The following is a 12,000-nucleotide window of genomic DNA, read 5'->3' on the forward strand; positions in this document are numbered from 1 at the left end:
ATGCTGGGGATTGAACTGAGGACCTTGTTTCAAAGCTCTAATCAGCTGGGTGTGGTGGTACATGCCTATAATCCCAGTGGCTCAGGAGGCTGAGCCAGGAGTTCAAAGCCAGCCTCAGCAAAAGCGAGGTGCTAGGCAACTCAGTGAGACCCTGTCTCTAAATAAAATACAAAAATAGGGCTGGGGATGTGGCTTAGTTGTAAGCCAACAAATGGAAGTGTGTTCTGCCTTAGCAGTTACCAAAAAACAAACAAAAAAACACCCAGAAATGAATAACTAAATGCTATTTTCACTGATTAGAGAAAAAAAGTCTAGAAATCTGATAGCATTCACACAAGCTATCTGAAGGTCGTCACCACCTGCCCACTTACACTGATAGGAGGTAGCATTCCAGGGCTCACTGTAGCACTAGTTGCCATTTCAACATCACTTCAGATGGGCCCACACCAAGGCATTCTCTCTCTCCTTCCGTTAAGTACACCCTCTACCAGTCTTTGGGAGAAAACTTCAACAAAAAATAATCACATTGAAAAAAAGTTTATTTAAAAAAGTTCTAGCAGCAAGAACAGTAACAAAACAAAAGGAGAGACAGACAAACAAAAAAGGAGATGTGTCCTGTGGGACTTGTCTCCATTCTTAATCAAGTTCTTTATACCGAGCAAACATTACTCTTCGAACAGCATCTCGGTAAGTCTCATTGGACTGTCTCTTGCTGGTTCTTCCTGGAGTGCCAACACCAGGTCCCCGCATCCGGCCATCCGTCTGCAAAACAAAGACAGTGAGGTGGGCTCTGTGAATTAATCAGTCTCAGGGCTGATCTCTGACCACAAGCATTTCTGAACCTGAAAGGAGAAGGTTATAGGGGAATTAAAAAACAACAACAACAAAAAAAAAACTTTCATTATAAAACAAATAGGATGGTGGTGATACCATGACTGCTGGTACAGGCCTCACTATTAGAGATATGAGAAGCTTTGTAGGAAAGAGATAAGCCAATCTTCTATGGCTGGCATTTTGAGAGAGGAACCAAGCCAATAAACAATGGGCAACGTTTCTTCTGATTCTTTTCTTGAGGCTCTTACTGCAATATGAGAAGCAAAGTCCTTTCTGGAAACCAGGACTATGCTTCTCAATCTTTTTTTTTTTTTTTTTTTTTTTAATATTTATTTTTTAAATGCAGTCGGACACAATACTTTCTTTTTATTTATTTATTTAGATGTGGTACTGAGGATCAAACCCAGGGCCTCGCACTTACTAGGCCAGCGCTCTACCGCTGAGCCACAACCCAGCCCCTTCTCAATCTTTAGCCATCAGAGTCCTCTGCTTATATTCCCTGTAGGAGCCACTATAGTTTTTTTTTTTTTTTTTGTTGTTGTTGTTGTTTGGGGGGGGGTATGGGGATTGAACCCAGAAGTGCTTAATCAGTGAGCAACATCCCAGCCTTTTTTTTTTTTTTTTAATTTTGAGACGGGTTCTCCAATAAGTTGGTGAGGCTGGCCTTGAACTTGTGATCCTCCTGCTTCAGCCTTCCAAGTTGCTGGAATTACAGGCATGTGTCACCATGCAAGGCAGTTTATACTTTTTATTGTTTATTCCCTGGTTCTTTTTACCAAGTGATCCTTCAATTTCAAACTATCAGATTCCCATACTGCTCTCTATAGAGTATAAACTCCATTCCAATGTTTCCCTCCCCTTCCCATTGCAACCAAACCACCAAAGGCCCAGCATGCCAAGCTATACCCCAGTGATCAAAACTGGGTTTTTGAGCTCTCATATCTTAGGTCAGTAGTAGAAAATCCTAGCTAAAATGATATTATGCTGGACCAGAGAGGAAGAGAAAGTTATAAATATTTTAGGCTCAAGTAGCCTCCAACAACATGGAAATAATTTTACCTCCTCTGATGAACCCAATCCAGGATGGCCATATCCTAAGCCTGCCCCTTTCCTCCAGCCAGTGGCTTGCTGGACACAGCCACCTTTACTGTTAGTGTCAAGGTCTTCTTTATCAACAGATTTACGATCACTGTAAGAGAAGCAGACATACACAATCACTTCAAGATGACCTGCTGGTGAGTCTAACAAAACCTTCTGTTCTTAGGTTCAGATATGTCTTCTATAAAGAATATGAAACAACACCTTTGAGTGCCTGCTACCTACACATTAGGCTTATCCTGGGGATTCAGAGATGACCATGATTTGGCCCTGTTCACGGAAAAAGATGTGAGAATTATGACAACAAATGCTTACAGAATATTGAAGGGTTTGACCGTGGATGTGGCAACAGTGGATATCTGTTAGAGAAACAAAACTGGACACAATCTCTGAGGGGTTGTCATTAAAAATATGATGGGGGGCTGGGGTGATGGCTCAGTGATAGAGTGCTCTCCTAGCATGTATGAGGCACTGGATTCGATCCTCGGCACCACATAAAAACAAACTAAAGTATCCACCTAAAACTAAAGATACATAAATAAATATTTAAAAAATATGATAGGAAGGTACATTCTGAATTGGGTCTTTTTTTTTTTTTTAAACTTTTTAGTTGTTGATAGAACTTTATTTATTTGTTTATATGTGGTGCTGAGAACCAAACCCAGTGCCTCACACATGCCATGTGAGTGCGCTACCGCTGAGCCGCAGCCTCAGACCTGAATTGGGTCTTGACAAATAATTAATGGGCTAAAGAAAGTATGAGAGTAAAAGACACAAACAAGGAAAAGTGAAAGAACACAATCTTTCCAGGAGAGGAGTGGTAGGAATCTGAGGGCAAATTGTAAAAAGGCTTGGAAATTAAGCTAAATCAGGCCTCTGCGCAACCTTCCTCAGGCATGTAATCCAGCCCTCTTACTAGGCAAGGTGTATGTTCACAAAAAGGGCAAGTTGTTCAATCCCCAGTAACTAACACACACACACACACACACACACACACACACACCTCTCTTATTTTGGGCTGTGATCAAATTAAGCTGAAATATCAGGGCCCCAGACCCTGTCCAACGACTTCAGGGTTTATTCTGTTAATCATCTCCTTTCCTCACAGGTGTAATCTCCTCCAGCTGCTGATTTTTTAGCTTACTGACAAAGAGACCTACTCAAGCTCTCTTGTTAAAATGACTACTCTCTTTCTGCTGATGCATCCTCTTGTCACCCTTTTCCCCCTTTCAAGGCTTTAACTGCTCCCTCTCACTATAGACACCCAATAGAAACCTGAGTATCATCAGTGACTTTTCTGGTTTCCCAGATAACCTACTGATCACAAACACTGATGGATTTGATACCTTTAACTCATTCTCCTTGCCATACTCCCTGCGTGTTCTCAGATTTAGTCCTTTTATGAATTCATCTTCCACTTAACAATCTCTCTAAAATGCAAAACTAGATGAACACCTTACTTAAAATCATTCCATGACCTCCCAATACTATTTTCGGTGGGTGGCGGGGAACAGTACTAGGGATTGAACCCAAGACAATGTATCACTGAGCTACATTCCCAATCTCTTTTATTTTTTCTTTTGAGATTGGCTAAATTGCCCAGGCTGACCTTGAATCTGTGACCCTTCTNTGGCTTCTTTAGCTGATAAATTTGAAAAAAATTAATTGACATGCTTATCTCAGCTGTCTTTGCCCCTTCCAAGAAACAGATAATCTCCCAGAGGTCTTTCCATAAAAGGACTCTTAACCACCACATAAGACCTGCCCTGAGCTAATGGAATCTATATCTGGGGTTATGAAACTATCTAGTTGTATGGTTTAGATAGCAAGTCAAAGTGGCTCCTATACTAAACTACTTCCTACAACTTAGCCTTTAATAGTAAAAACTTCTAGTTCAACAGTGCTAACACTCCTTCGTTTTCCCAATTGATTTAAAATTTGGGGAAGAAAGAAGAGTACTATTTATTGACCTATATGGAGAAAACCGAACACCATCTTTAAAAAAAACAAAAAAACTTTATTGAGGTATAATTTATAAACAACAAAATTTAGAATCCACTTTAATTTAGAATTTAATATGTTTTAATGATCATGTTTTGGGGCTTCTTTGTTATCTGTCTTCTTATAAGGAGGGCTCAATATAGCCTACAAAGTCCATAACAGAGAAGAAAAAGAATTGGGGTCAAGTTAATTGAGGTCACCAAAGTTTACCTCGCGTTCTCTCCTCTCCAGGTAGGCTAGCTCCTGCTCAGACTGTTTAATTTTCCGGTGGATTTCCAGGTTTTGCTGAGAAAAGAAGGAAATCTAAGAATATAGGTCAAGGAAAAAATGGTCCTACAAAAGCTTCTAGGCCTTTCCTAATACTGTACATCTTCTGATTGGCTGATTCTTCTAAATGATCACAGTACCATGTAAGCAACAAGCTCTAACTGGTCTTACTTTGGTCTCATCAATGGGGAATCTAGACTCTAATGCAGGATTTACCTTTCTCCAAGATGTGGAAAACAAATTTGGTTTTTGTCTTCAACTAAAGTGAAAATTAATGGGAGAGGATCCGAGTGCACCAGTGAAGAAAACTACATGCCCACACATTCTGCCTACCACTTCTACCATTCATTATCACTAGACACTAGTCACTCTTTCAAGGGCCCAAAGAAATATAAAAAGTAGCACCATAGTCCTAAAGGAACAAATGGACTGTTCTAAGAGCCCCATACTCCTCAAGCATAGCTCCACTACACAAGAATGCAGGTATATATATGAATTATAAGGAGTCCAAACCGTTCTTGCATGGACAGATGGTTTGTACTAGATGACTCCAAGAAAAGGAAAAGTAATTCAGTCCACTGTCCTAGGGCTCATCACACCTATGACTCCTCTGTCCTGATCACTACTTTTCATCTCTTTTCCCATTTACTGGCATTTTCAGCAGAAAGCTGAAATTCAAATGTGTCAATATAACGACTCAGAATTCCAGAAGGTCAAGGGGACTTGGACAGTAACTATGTTCCAGGGATTGTCCAGGAGGAGCATCTCAAGAGTTCTAGGAGCTTTGCACAGCCTTCATAGAGGCAGGCTGGGCAAAGTGGTTGGTATACTTATACCAAAAGAAAAACGTCTCAGCTTTTAGCTATGCATGATTCTGGGTTTTATGTTGAGAGAAACCTAAATCCATTCCCTTCACATCTTATCTTGCAATATCTGTTAGAAAAGAAGTATGAAGAAATTACTCTGAGAACATGTTTATCTAGGGGCTTTGTTTATAATTTGGCTGGCTCCTTAGTAAGTATAAATAAATGGGAAGACTGCAGGAGAAGACCAACATATGTAAGTTTAACAGCCCCAAAATATCTGTTTTGTTGTTGCTTATTTTTTTTTTTTTTAAGAGAGAGAGAGAGAGAGAGAGAATTTTTTTAATATTTATTCTTTTAGTTTTCGGCGGACACAACATCTTTGTTTGTATGTGGTGCTGAGGATCGAACCCTGGCCGCACGCATGCCAGGCGAGCGCGCTACCACTTGAGCCACATCCCCAGCCCCTGTTGTTGCTTATAATTATACTCACTACATTAGGAGATGGCAGAATCTGACTCACAGCTAGATAAAACCAGATGAATGTCAAAGAAGAGAAGGGGCTTATCTGAGGTCAACTGTTAGAAGGTACAGCCTTAATACATAACTGTGAACTATGCATTACTTCACATGAACAAAAAGTAGAAGATAATTAATTCTTGAACTGAACTGACTGAATGATAGGAACTGGGGGATTATTTAGGCTAAGGAAGGACAGTATAAGCTTTATTCTCTGTAATACCCGTCAATGCAAAGAATCAAAACTTGAAAAGTCATGGCCCCTTCCTTTAATACCTTGTGCAGGTCCGACAGCTGTTGGTGTTTGATTAGAACTTCTTTATTGGGAAACTGTCTCCTGCAGAGCAGACAAGCCAGTTTATTCCAGTCAGTAAGTTTGTCTTCTTCATTCTCCTTCTTGGTCAGCAATTCCCGTGGCTGGGGCTGTGCTGGGCGGGGCTGTAGAGGAGGGATCTGTTCCTCTTCCTCTTCTTCCTCATAGTCACTGTCTCCTCCATATTCACCCAGGAGGCCAATCAGTGGGTTTACCACCTTCGGCTGAAAGGAGGCGGCCAGGGATCAACACCAACTCAAGCTACATTTTTTGGGCCCCCCCCCTTTTTTTCTTAATATTTTGATATGGGTATTTCCTGTCTTTTTTCTCTTTTAGTTGAAATAGTGAACTGGGTTCAAAACATGCCCAATGCCATGCTGTTCATTTCCCAGGTGGCAGCAACATGCCTAGAGCTTGATCTTGTTCCTTGATCACTGAGGAAGAGAGAAGGGAACTGGCATAGAAAACAGCAAAAGAACTATAAAATTACCATTTGTGTACAATGTGTCAAAATGCATTCTACTGCCATGCATAAGTAATTAAAACAAAATTAAAAAAAAAAAAAAGAATTATAAAGAGGAAGTGATGAACACCTCCAAATCACTGTAACCCATGGAAAAAGGAAAGATGAATTTCAGCAAGGCTCTAGGTAAAGGAGATTTAGGAGGCAGACTAGAAACAACTTTGGTAATAAGCATTTGGGTAGACCAATCTGGCTCCTGAGAAAGGTAAAGAACATTGTTAGGAGAGATGCCATAATGAGCTGAATTAATAATGTGGAACAGGCAAAGAATACCTTGTAGAAACTGCTTAATAATGATGCATGGTCACTGGCCTATCATCAATGGAAATTAAAAAAATAGAACATGGTCACTACTGTTGTATATTTATATTCAATTGGAATCATTAGTGATTAGGTTGAGACTATCACTCACTTCAAGGTACCTAAAAATGGGTAATAATATTAGTATCTTGACCAGTCAGGCCAACTATGAAAATGACCACATGCATACTCTACATCTAAGATGCTTACGTGGCACTAAAAGGCATGAAACACAGATAACAGGAAAATGGGTTTCCTTGGTGATTTAGAAAAGAACTACCAATAATAAGATTGTAACTTAAAAGGGCCGGACATTTGGTTAGGTAAAAATGGTAGACACCCTTGTTAGCAGACTAGAAATTTAAACTCATACTTATAATCAAGAGGAATCCTTATTTCTGAGAGAGAGAGAGAAAGAGAGAGAGAGAGAGAGAGAGAGAGAGAAAGAGAGAGAGACAGGGCCAAGCCCAGAGTGAGGCACCAGCCTTTGAGTTTCCTTTCCTATCCAGAAGCAGACCCAGCCCTACCGTCCCCAGGGCATCCACATGAAGCCTTACTGGAGGGGGGCTTTCTTCCTTCTTCACAGTGGGAGGCAGGGGCTTCTTAAAGACGTCCTCTGGAGGGGCCTTCCCCTCACCGGCATTTTCCTGAAACTGACCAAACCTTGAGGTAATTTTTGTACCCCTCAGTACTGGTGATTGAACCCAGAGCCTGCAGCATGCAAGGTAAGCTAGCTCTACTACTGAGCTACATTCCCATTCTCTGAAGTAACTCTTACATGATAACTCACTCAAAGAAAGAAAAAAAAAAAAGAGTTAAGAGTCAACCCTGTTGAAATGTTGCTATCATGATTTTGAAATATAGAGTCTTTTAAAATATAACATTTAAAGGCGGGGGTATGGTTCCTATGTGTTCCTAGCATGTGTGAGGCTTTGAGTTTATTTCCCTGCACCAAAAACAAACAATATAACAGGGCTGTAGCTCAGTGGCAGAGCCTTTGCCTAGCATGTGTGAGGCACTGGGTTTAATCCTTAGCACCACATGAAAAAAATAAATAAATAAACAAACGAAATAAAGGCATGCTTTTCATCTACAACTACAAAAATGAATAAATACATTAAAAATATAACATTTACATATATTATATGATTACTACATGTCAGGCACTACATGTATACCATTATCTTCTTTACCTTTTACTACAACTTTTCTAGATAGGCATAAATAGTCTTATTTTACAAATGACTGGGAATACAATTATAAAGATTAAGGGGCAGAAGAAGAATCCAAACATTAAGCTAATAAGACTCTGAAGTTTAAATTCTTAGATAAACAAGTATACATACATACTTTCTTCTCTTTTTCTGTTTCACTAAATGACTAGCAATATTAGAAGGAAAAGAAAAAGGTAAAAGTTATGAATTGCATCACAATAAAATTCATCTACTTTCACTAATATGTAACTGGTACAAGGGTAAATCAATATGTTTCAGAAAATAATTTTATTTTATATTGCTTGTGAAAAAATGTATCATCTTTGATTCTGAAAATTTATTCTAAGGAAGTAATTTAAAAAGAAAAAACAGGGGGCTGGGGATATAGCTCAGTTGGTAGAGTGCTTGCCTTGCATGCACAAGGCCCTGGGTTCAATTCCCAACACCATTTAAAAAAAAAGGAAAAATAGGGGTTGGGGCTATATCTCAGGGGTAGAGTACTTGCCTAGCACATCGGAGGCACTGGGTTTGATCCCCAGCACCACATAAAACTACATAACAAACAAAAATAAAGGTATTATGTCCATCTACAACTAAAAATATATTTTTTTTTTAAAAAAGGGAAAAATGCTAAATGCTGCATATTATAATAGATTTGAAAGTGACAACGAAGACTTCTGAAGAAAATGACGGAATAGTTTATTGTGAATTTTAAGCATAGAAGCACTGAAAATAAAGGATTATGATATAAACATGAAAAATACTTATGATAAAACAGAAAGTTAATAAAGAACACAGAATGGTATTTCCTGCTACAATTATTCCTAGAGGAAAATGTGTATCCAGAGTTAAGCACTAAAAAAGGCAAGCAGAAAGGTAAAAATTTGTGTAGATGAGGTATTGGGATTTGAATTGAATCATTTTGTTCTACCATCCAAGTTTCTCATTTGTAAAAAGGAGAGTGTTACTATAGGGCTATAAGACACATAAGAAGGGACTGCCTTGAGTTGTTTTTTTTTTCCCTTCTTTCAGTACTGGGGATTGAACTCAGGGCTTTGCACATGCTAGGCAAGCACTCTATCACAAAGCTACATCCCCAGCCCCTTTAAATTTTTTTTCTCCCTGAGACAGGGTAGTCTCATTAAGTTGCCCAGGCAACTTATCCTCTAACTTTAGATCCTCCTGTCTCAGTCTTCAGAGTTGCTAGGATTAAGTATGCCACTGTGTCCAGTTTATTTTTTCAGTAACTTTATACCTCAAACCTAGATCACTGTTCATAAAACCTACATTTAGATCTGTAATCATGTGGTAAAAGCAGACACACAAGTCCTCTTACCCTTGTCACTCCTCTGTCTTTTTTCTCCTTGCTATCTTTTTTAGGCATTTCCTTTTTGCTATTTGACTTCCCTTGACTGGTGGGTTTCTTTTCCTTTATTTCTTCTTCCACAGGTGACCCAGGGTCCTGGGGCACATAGACTTCTTGCTGTAAATATAGTGGGAAAGAGATAAATCTAAGGAATATTTTACTTTCCTTCAATTCCAGGTCTAAGGAGCATAGTTCCCCTCTATGAAAAAGAATTGCTCTTAGTTACAAGCCTAAGAGTCTATATCAATCCATTCCAGAGGCCAGAGCACACGCACACTACCATTCATCCACTTTTTCCAAGAGCAGCACTGATCTTACCTGTAATGCCACAAGGCACTGATTTTTCCATATAGGTAAGAGTTCAGTTTCCATTGATTTAAACTTTTCCACTTTTCATGCAATGAGAATCCAGAAAATAAATTCCTCAAAATGACAAATTATGGGTGCTTCATTCAAAAGGATCATTGGCAGAATAAACAAAGCCCAAAACTCACCTGGGTGTTGGGGTCATAATAAGTTCCTGCCAAGGGATCATAATAGTAGCCAGTAGCAGAATCATATATGTAGCAGTCAGATGATGCTACAAGAAATAAAATCAGAGCCAAAGTTAGTAATTAGCCAATGAAACCCCTACTGAGCAATCCATCAAGAATAACCTAAAAATTAGGGTGGCCAACCCAAACAGGTACAGAATCTTTAGATGGTACTCTCTCTAGATGAGTTCCCCCAATCACTAGCCTTTCTTGCTAACTTTGTGATCATATAGATTTTAAGCAATGAGTAGCAAGTTGAGCAAAAAGAATTAAATAAGTAAAACAAAAACTACTTACACTGCTGTCCTTGTCGATTTGTATCTGAAGACCAGTCTGAATTTCTGCCACCTCCCCTCCTATCTCGGAAATATTTTTTACCCTATCACAAAAAGTGAGATTAAAATTATGGAACTATCTAAGAACCATACACCTTAACAGTAACCCACTGCATAAAATCATCCTTTCAATCACCTGAGTTTTGTTTTTTTTTTAAATGGCATTGAGGCTTGAACTCAGGGGTGCTCTAACACTGAGCTATAACTGCAGTTCTTTTTATTTTTTTATTTTGAGACAGGATCTTGCTAAGTCACCCAGGACTGGTGTCTCAGTTGAGATCCTCCTTTCTTAGGCTTCTGGGTGGGGGATCCTAGGTGTGCATCAATGTGCCTGGCTCATCACCTGAAGATTTTAACAGAGTACTCCCATATTAAAGCCTACCTGATAGTAATGCATGTGGTCAGAATGGTCCCCAGAGTCATTTCTGCAACAAATAACACAACATGTCAAAGGCTGCTATCAAAAGGCACCTGAGGAATGCCTAATACTGCAGATTCACTAAGAAACTCTCTTTTTCCCTTTTTTGAAGGGAAAGGAAACAACCCAGAGAGCTATCAGCTAAAGTAAAATAGTGACTGAGTAGAGGGTGACAGAGCAAGATTTGCCCCATCTCTGGTAAGTCTGTCTCTTGATATGGCCACTTCCCAGCTACCACTCCTATGTCAAAATGAGTGAAGGACTAAAGAGGAATTAGATTTCCCAGGTCTATGTGGATATATGATCAAGGTCAGAGGAGTGGGATATCAGGATAGCATTTACTTAGGATTCCAAATGACAAAGATATATGAATATTTTTTTCTGCACATCCAAGACTATACCATCATTTGGGACCCAAAGATACCATGTAGTCAAAAGCAAAAGGCCTCAAGTATCTAGTAATACTACTTAAGAATGAAAATGATTTTAAAGTCAGAAAAAAGGCAGGCTTCAGAAAAAGTAAATGTATAAGTACATATCTGAAGCAACCCACAGTGGGAAGGCACTACGCCTTCTCTCCAGCCAGGAAGAGGAGTTTCTTCCCAGAAACTGAAGAGGGTGGGGGTGGGGGTGGGGGCAGTATCTTTTTTTAACCTTATGTACATATATAACTGAATGACCGATGTGATTCTACAACATGTACAATCAGAAAAATAAGAAATTATACCCCATTTATGCATTCTACTGTCATGTATAACTAATTAAAACAAAAAACCCTCATTGTCCTGACTGAACTGGAAGGAGGGGCAGCCCCCTCCCCACCTGAGCAATGAGGCCAGTGGCAGGCATAAACTGTCAGGAAGGGGCAGTATCTTAACCCCTCTGCCATACCTTCGTTTTCCAGTGGCCAAGTTTACAGCTACCATCTTCCCATCAATGCTAAACGGTGGATCAAGATTCTGTAAGATCTTCACTACACGAAGAGCTTCCTAGGGAAACAAAGACACATGTGAACCCAAAGAAAGGAAAGACTATGTCCCTGGAAAGAGATGTGAATATGGATTTTCCTTCTCTGAAGAGAAATTTACTAAACTTTTATATTCTAGTCATAATTTTAACATAAAGCACACTGACAAAACCAGGCAACTCTCAATGAAGAACTAGAATAGCAATCAGAGTAGATATCAGTTTCTGATTTAATAACAGATCCAGGTTACAAAGTCCCTTGTGATTTTTGAGCATTAAATCTGAGAAACAGCAAAGACTTTTATTACTATCTTCACACTATCTCCATAGGAAAAAAAAAATTCAAGCCACGAGCTCTCTCTCTCTCTCTTTTTTTTAAATAATTATTTTTTGGCATAGATGGACACAACACAATGCCTTTATTGTTATGTGGTGCTGAGGATCGAACCTGGGTCCCGCTCTTGCTAGGTGGGCACTCCACCGCTGAGCCACAATCCCAGCCCATCTCTT

At 39.3% G+C, this 12,000-nt stretch overlaps 1 protein-coding gene across 1 annotated transcript in view; it reads right to left on the reverse strand.

The window, feature by feature from the left end:
• Positions 1-521: 521 nt before the first annotated feature.
• Rbm6 (RNA binding motif protein 6) overlaps positions 522-12,000 on the reverse strand; it is a 100,895-nt gene continuing 89,416 nt past the window's right edge. The window contains exons 11-20 of the mRNA XM_048794057.1: positions 11,416-11,513; positions 10,489-10,531; positions 10,069-10,150; positions 9,733-9,818; positions 9,209-9,355; positions 7,216-7,311; positions 5,799-6,059; positions 4,144-4,218; positions 1,894-2,088; positions 522-762 (exon numbers count right to left, since the gene is read on the reverse strand). Of these exons, the coding sequence (XP_048650014.1) occupies positions 637-762; positions 1,894-2,088; positions 4,144-4,218; positions 5,799-6,059; positions 7,216-7,311; positions 9,209-9,355; positions 9,733-9,818; positions 10,069-10,150; positions 10,489-10,531; positions 11,416-11,513 (1,209 nt within the window). The 3' untranslated portion in view covers positions 522-636. The remainder of the gene's footprint in view (positions 763-1,893; positions 2,089-4,143; positions 4,219-5,798; positions 6,060-7,215; positions 7,312-9,208; positions 9,356-9,732; positions 9,819-10,068; positions 10,151-10,488; positions 10,532-11,415; positions 11,514-12,000) is intronic.

Source organism: Marmota marmota, unplaced genomic scaffold, assembly GCF_001458135.2.
Source record: "Marmota marmota marmota unplaced genomic scaffold, marMar, whole genome shotgun sequence".
NCBI lineage: Eukaryota > Metazoa > Chordata > Mammalia > Rodentia > Sciuridae > Marmota > Marmota marmota.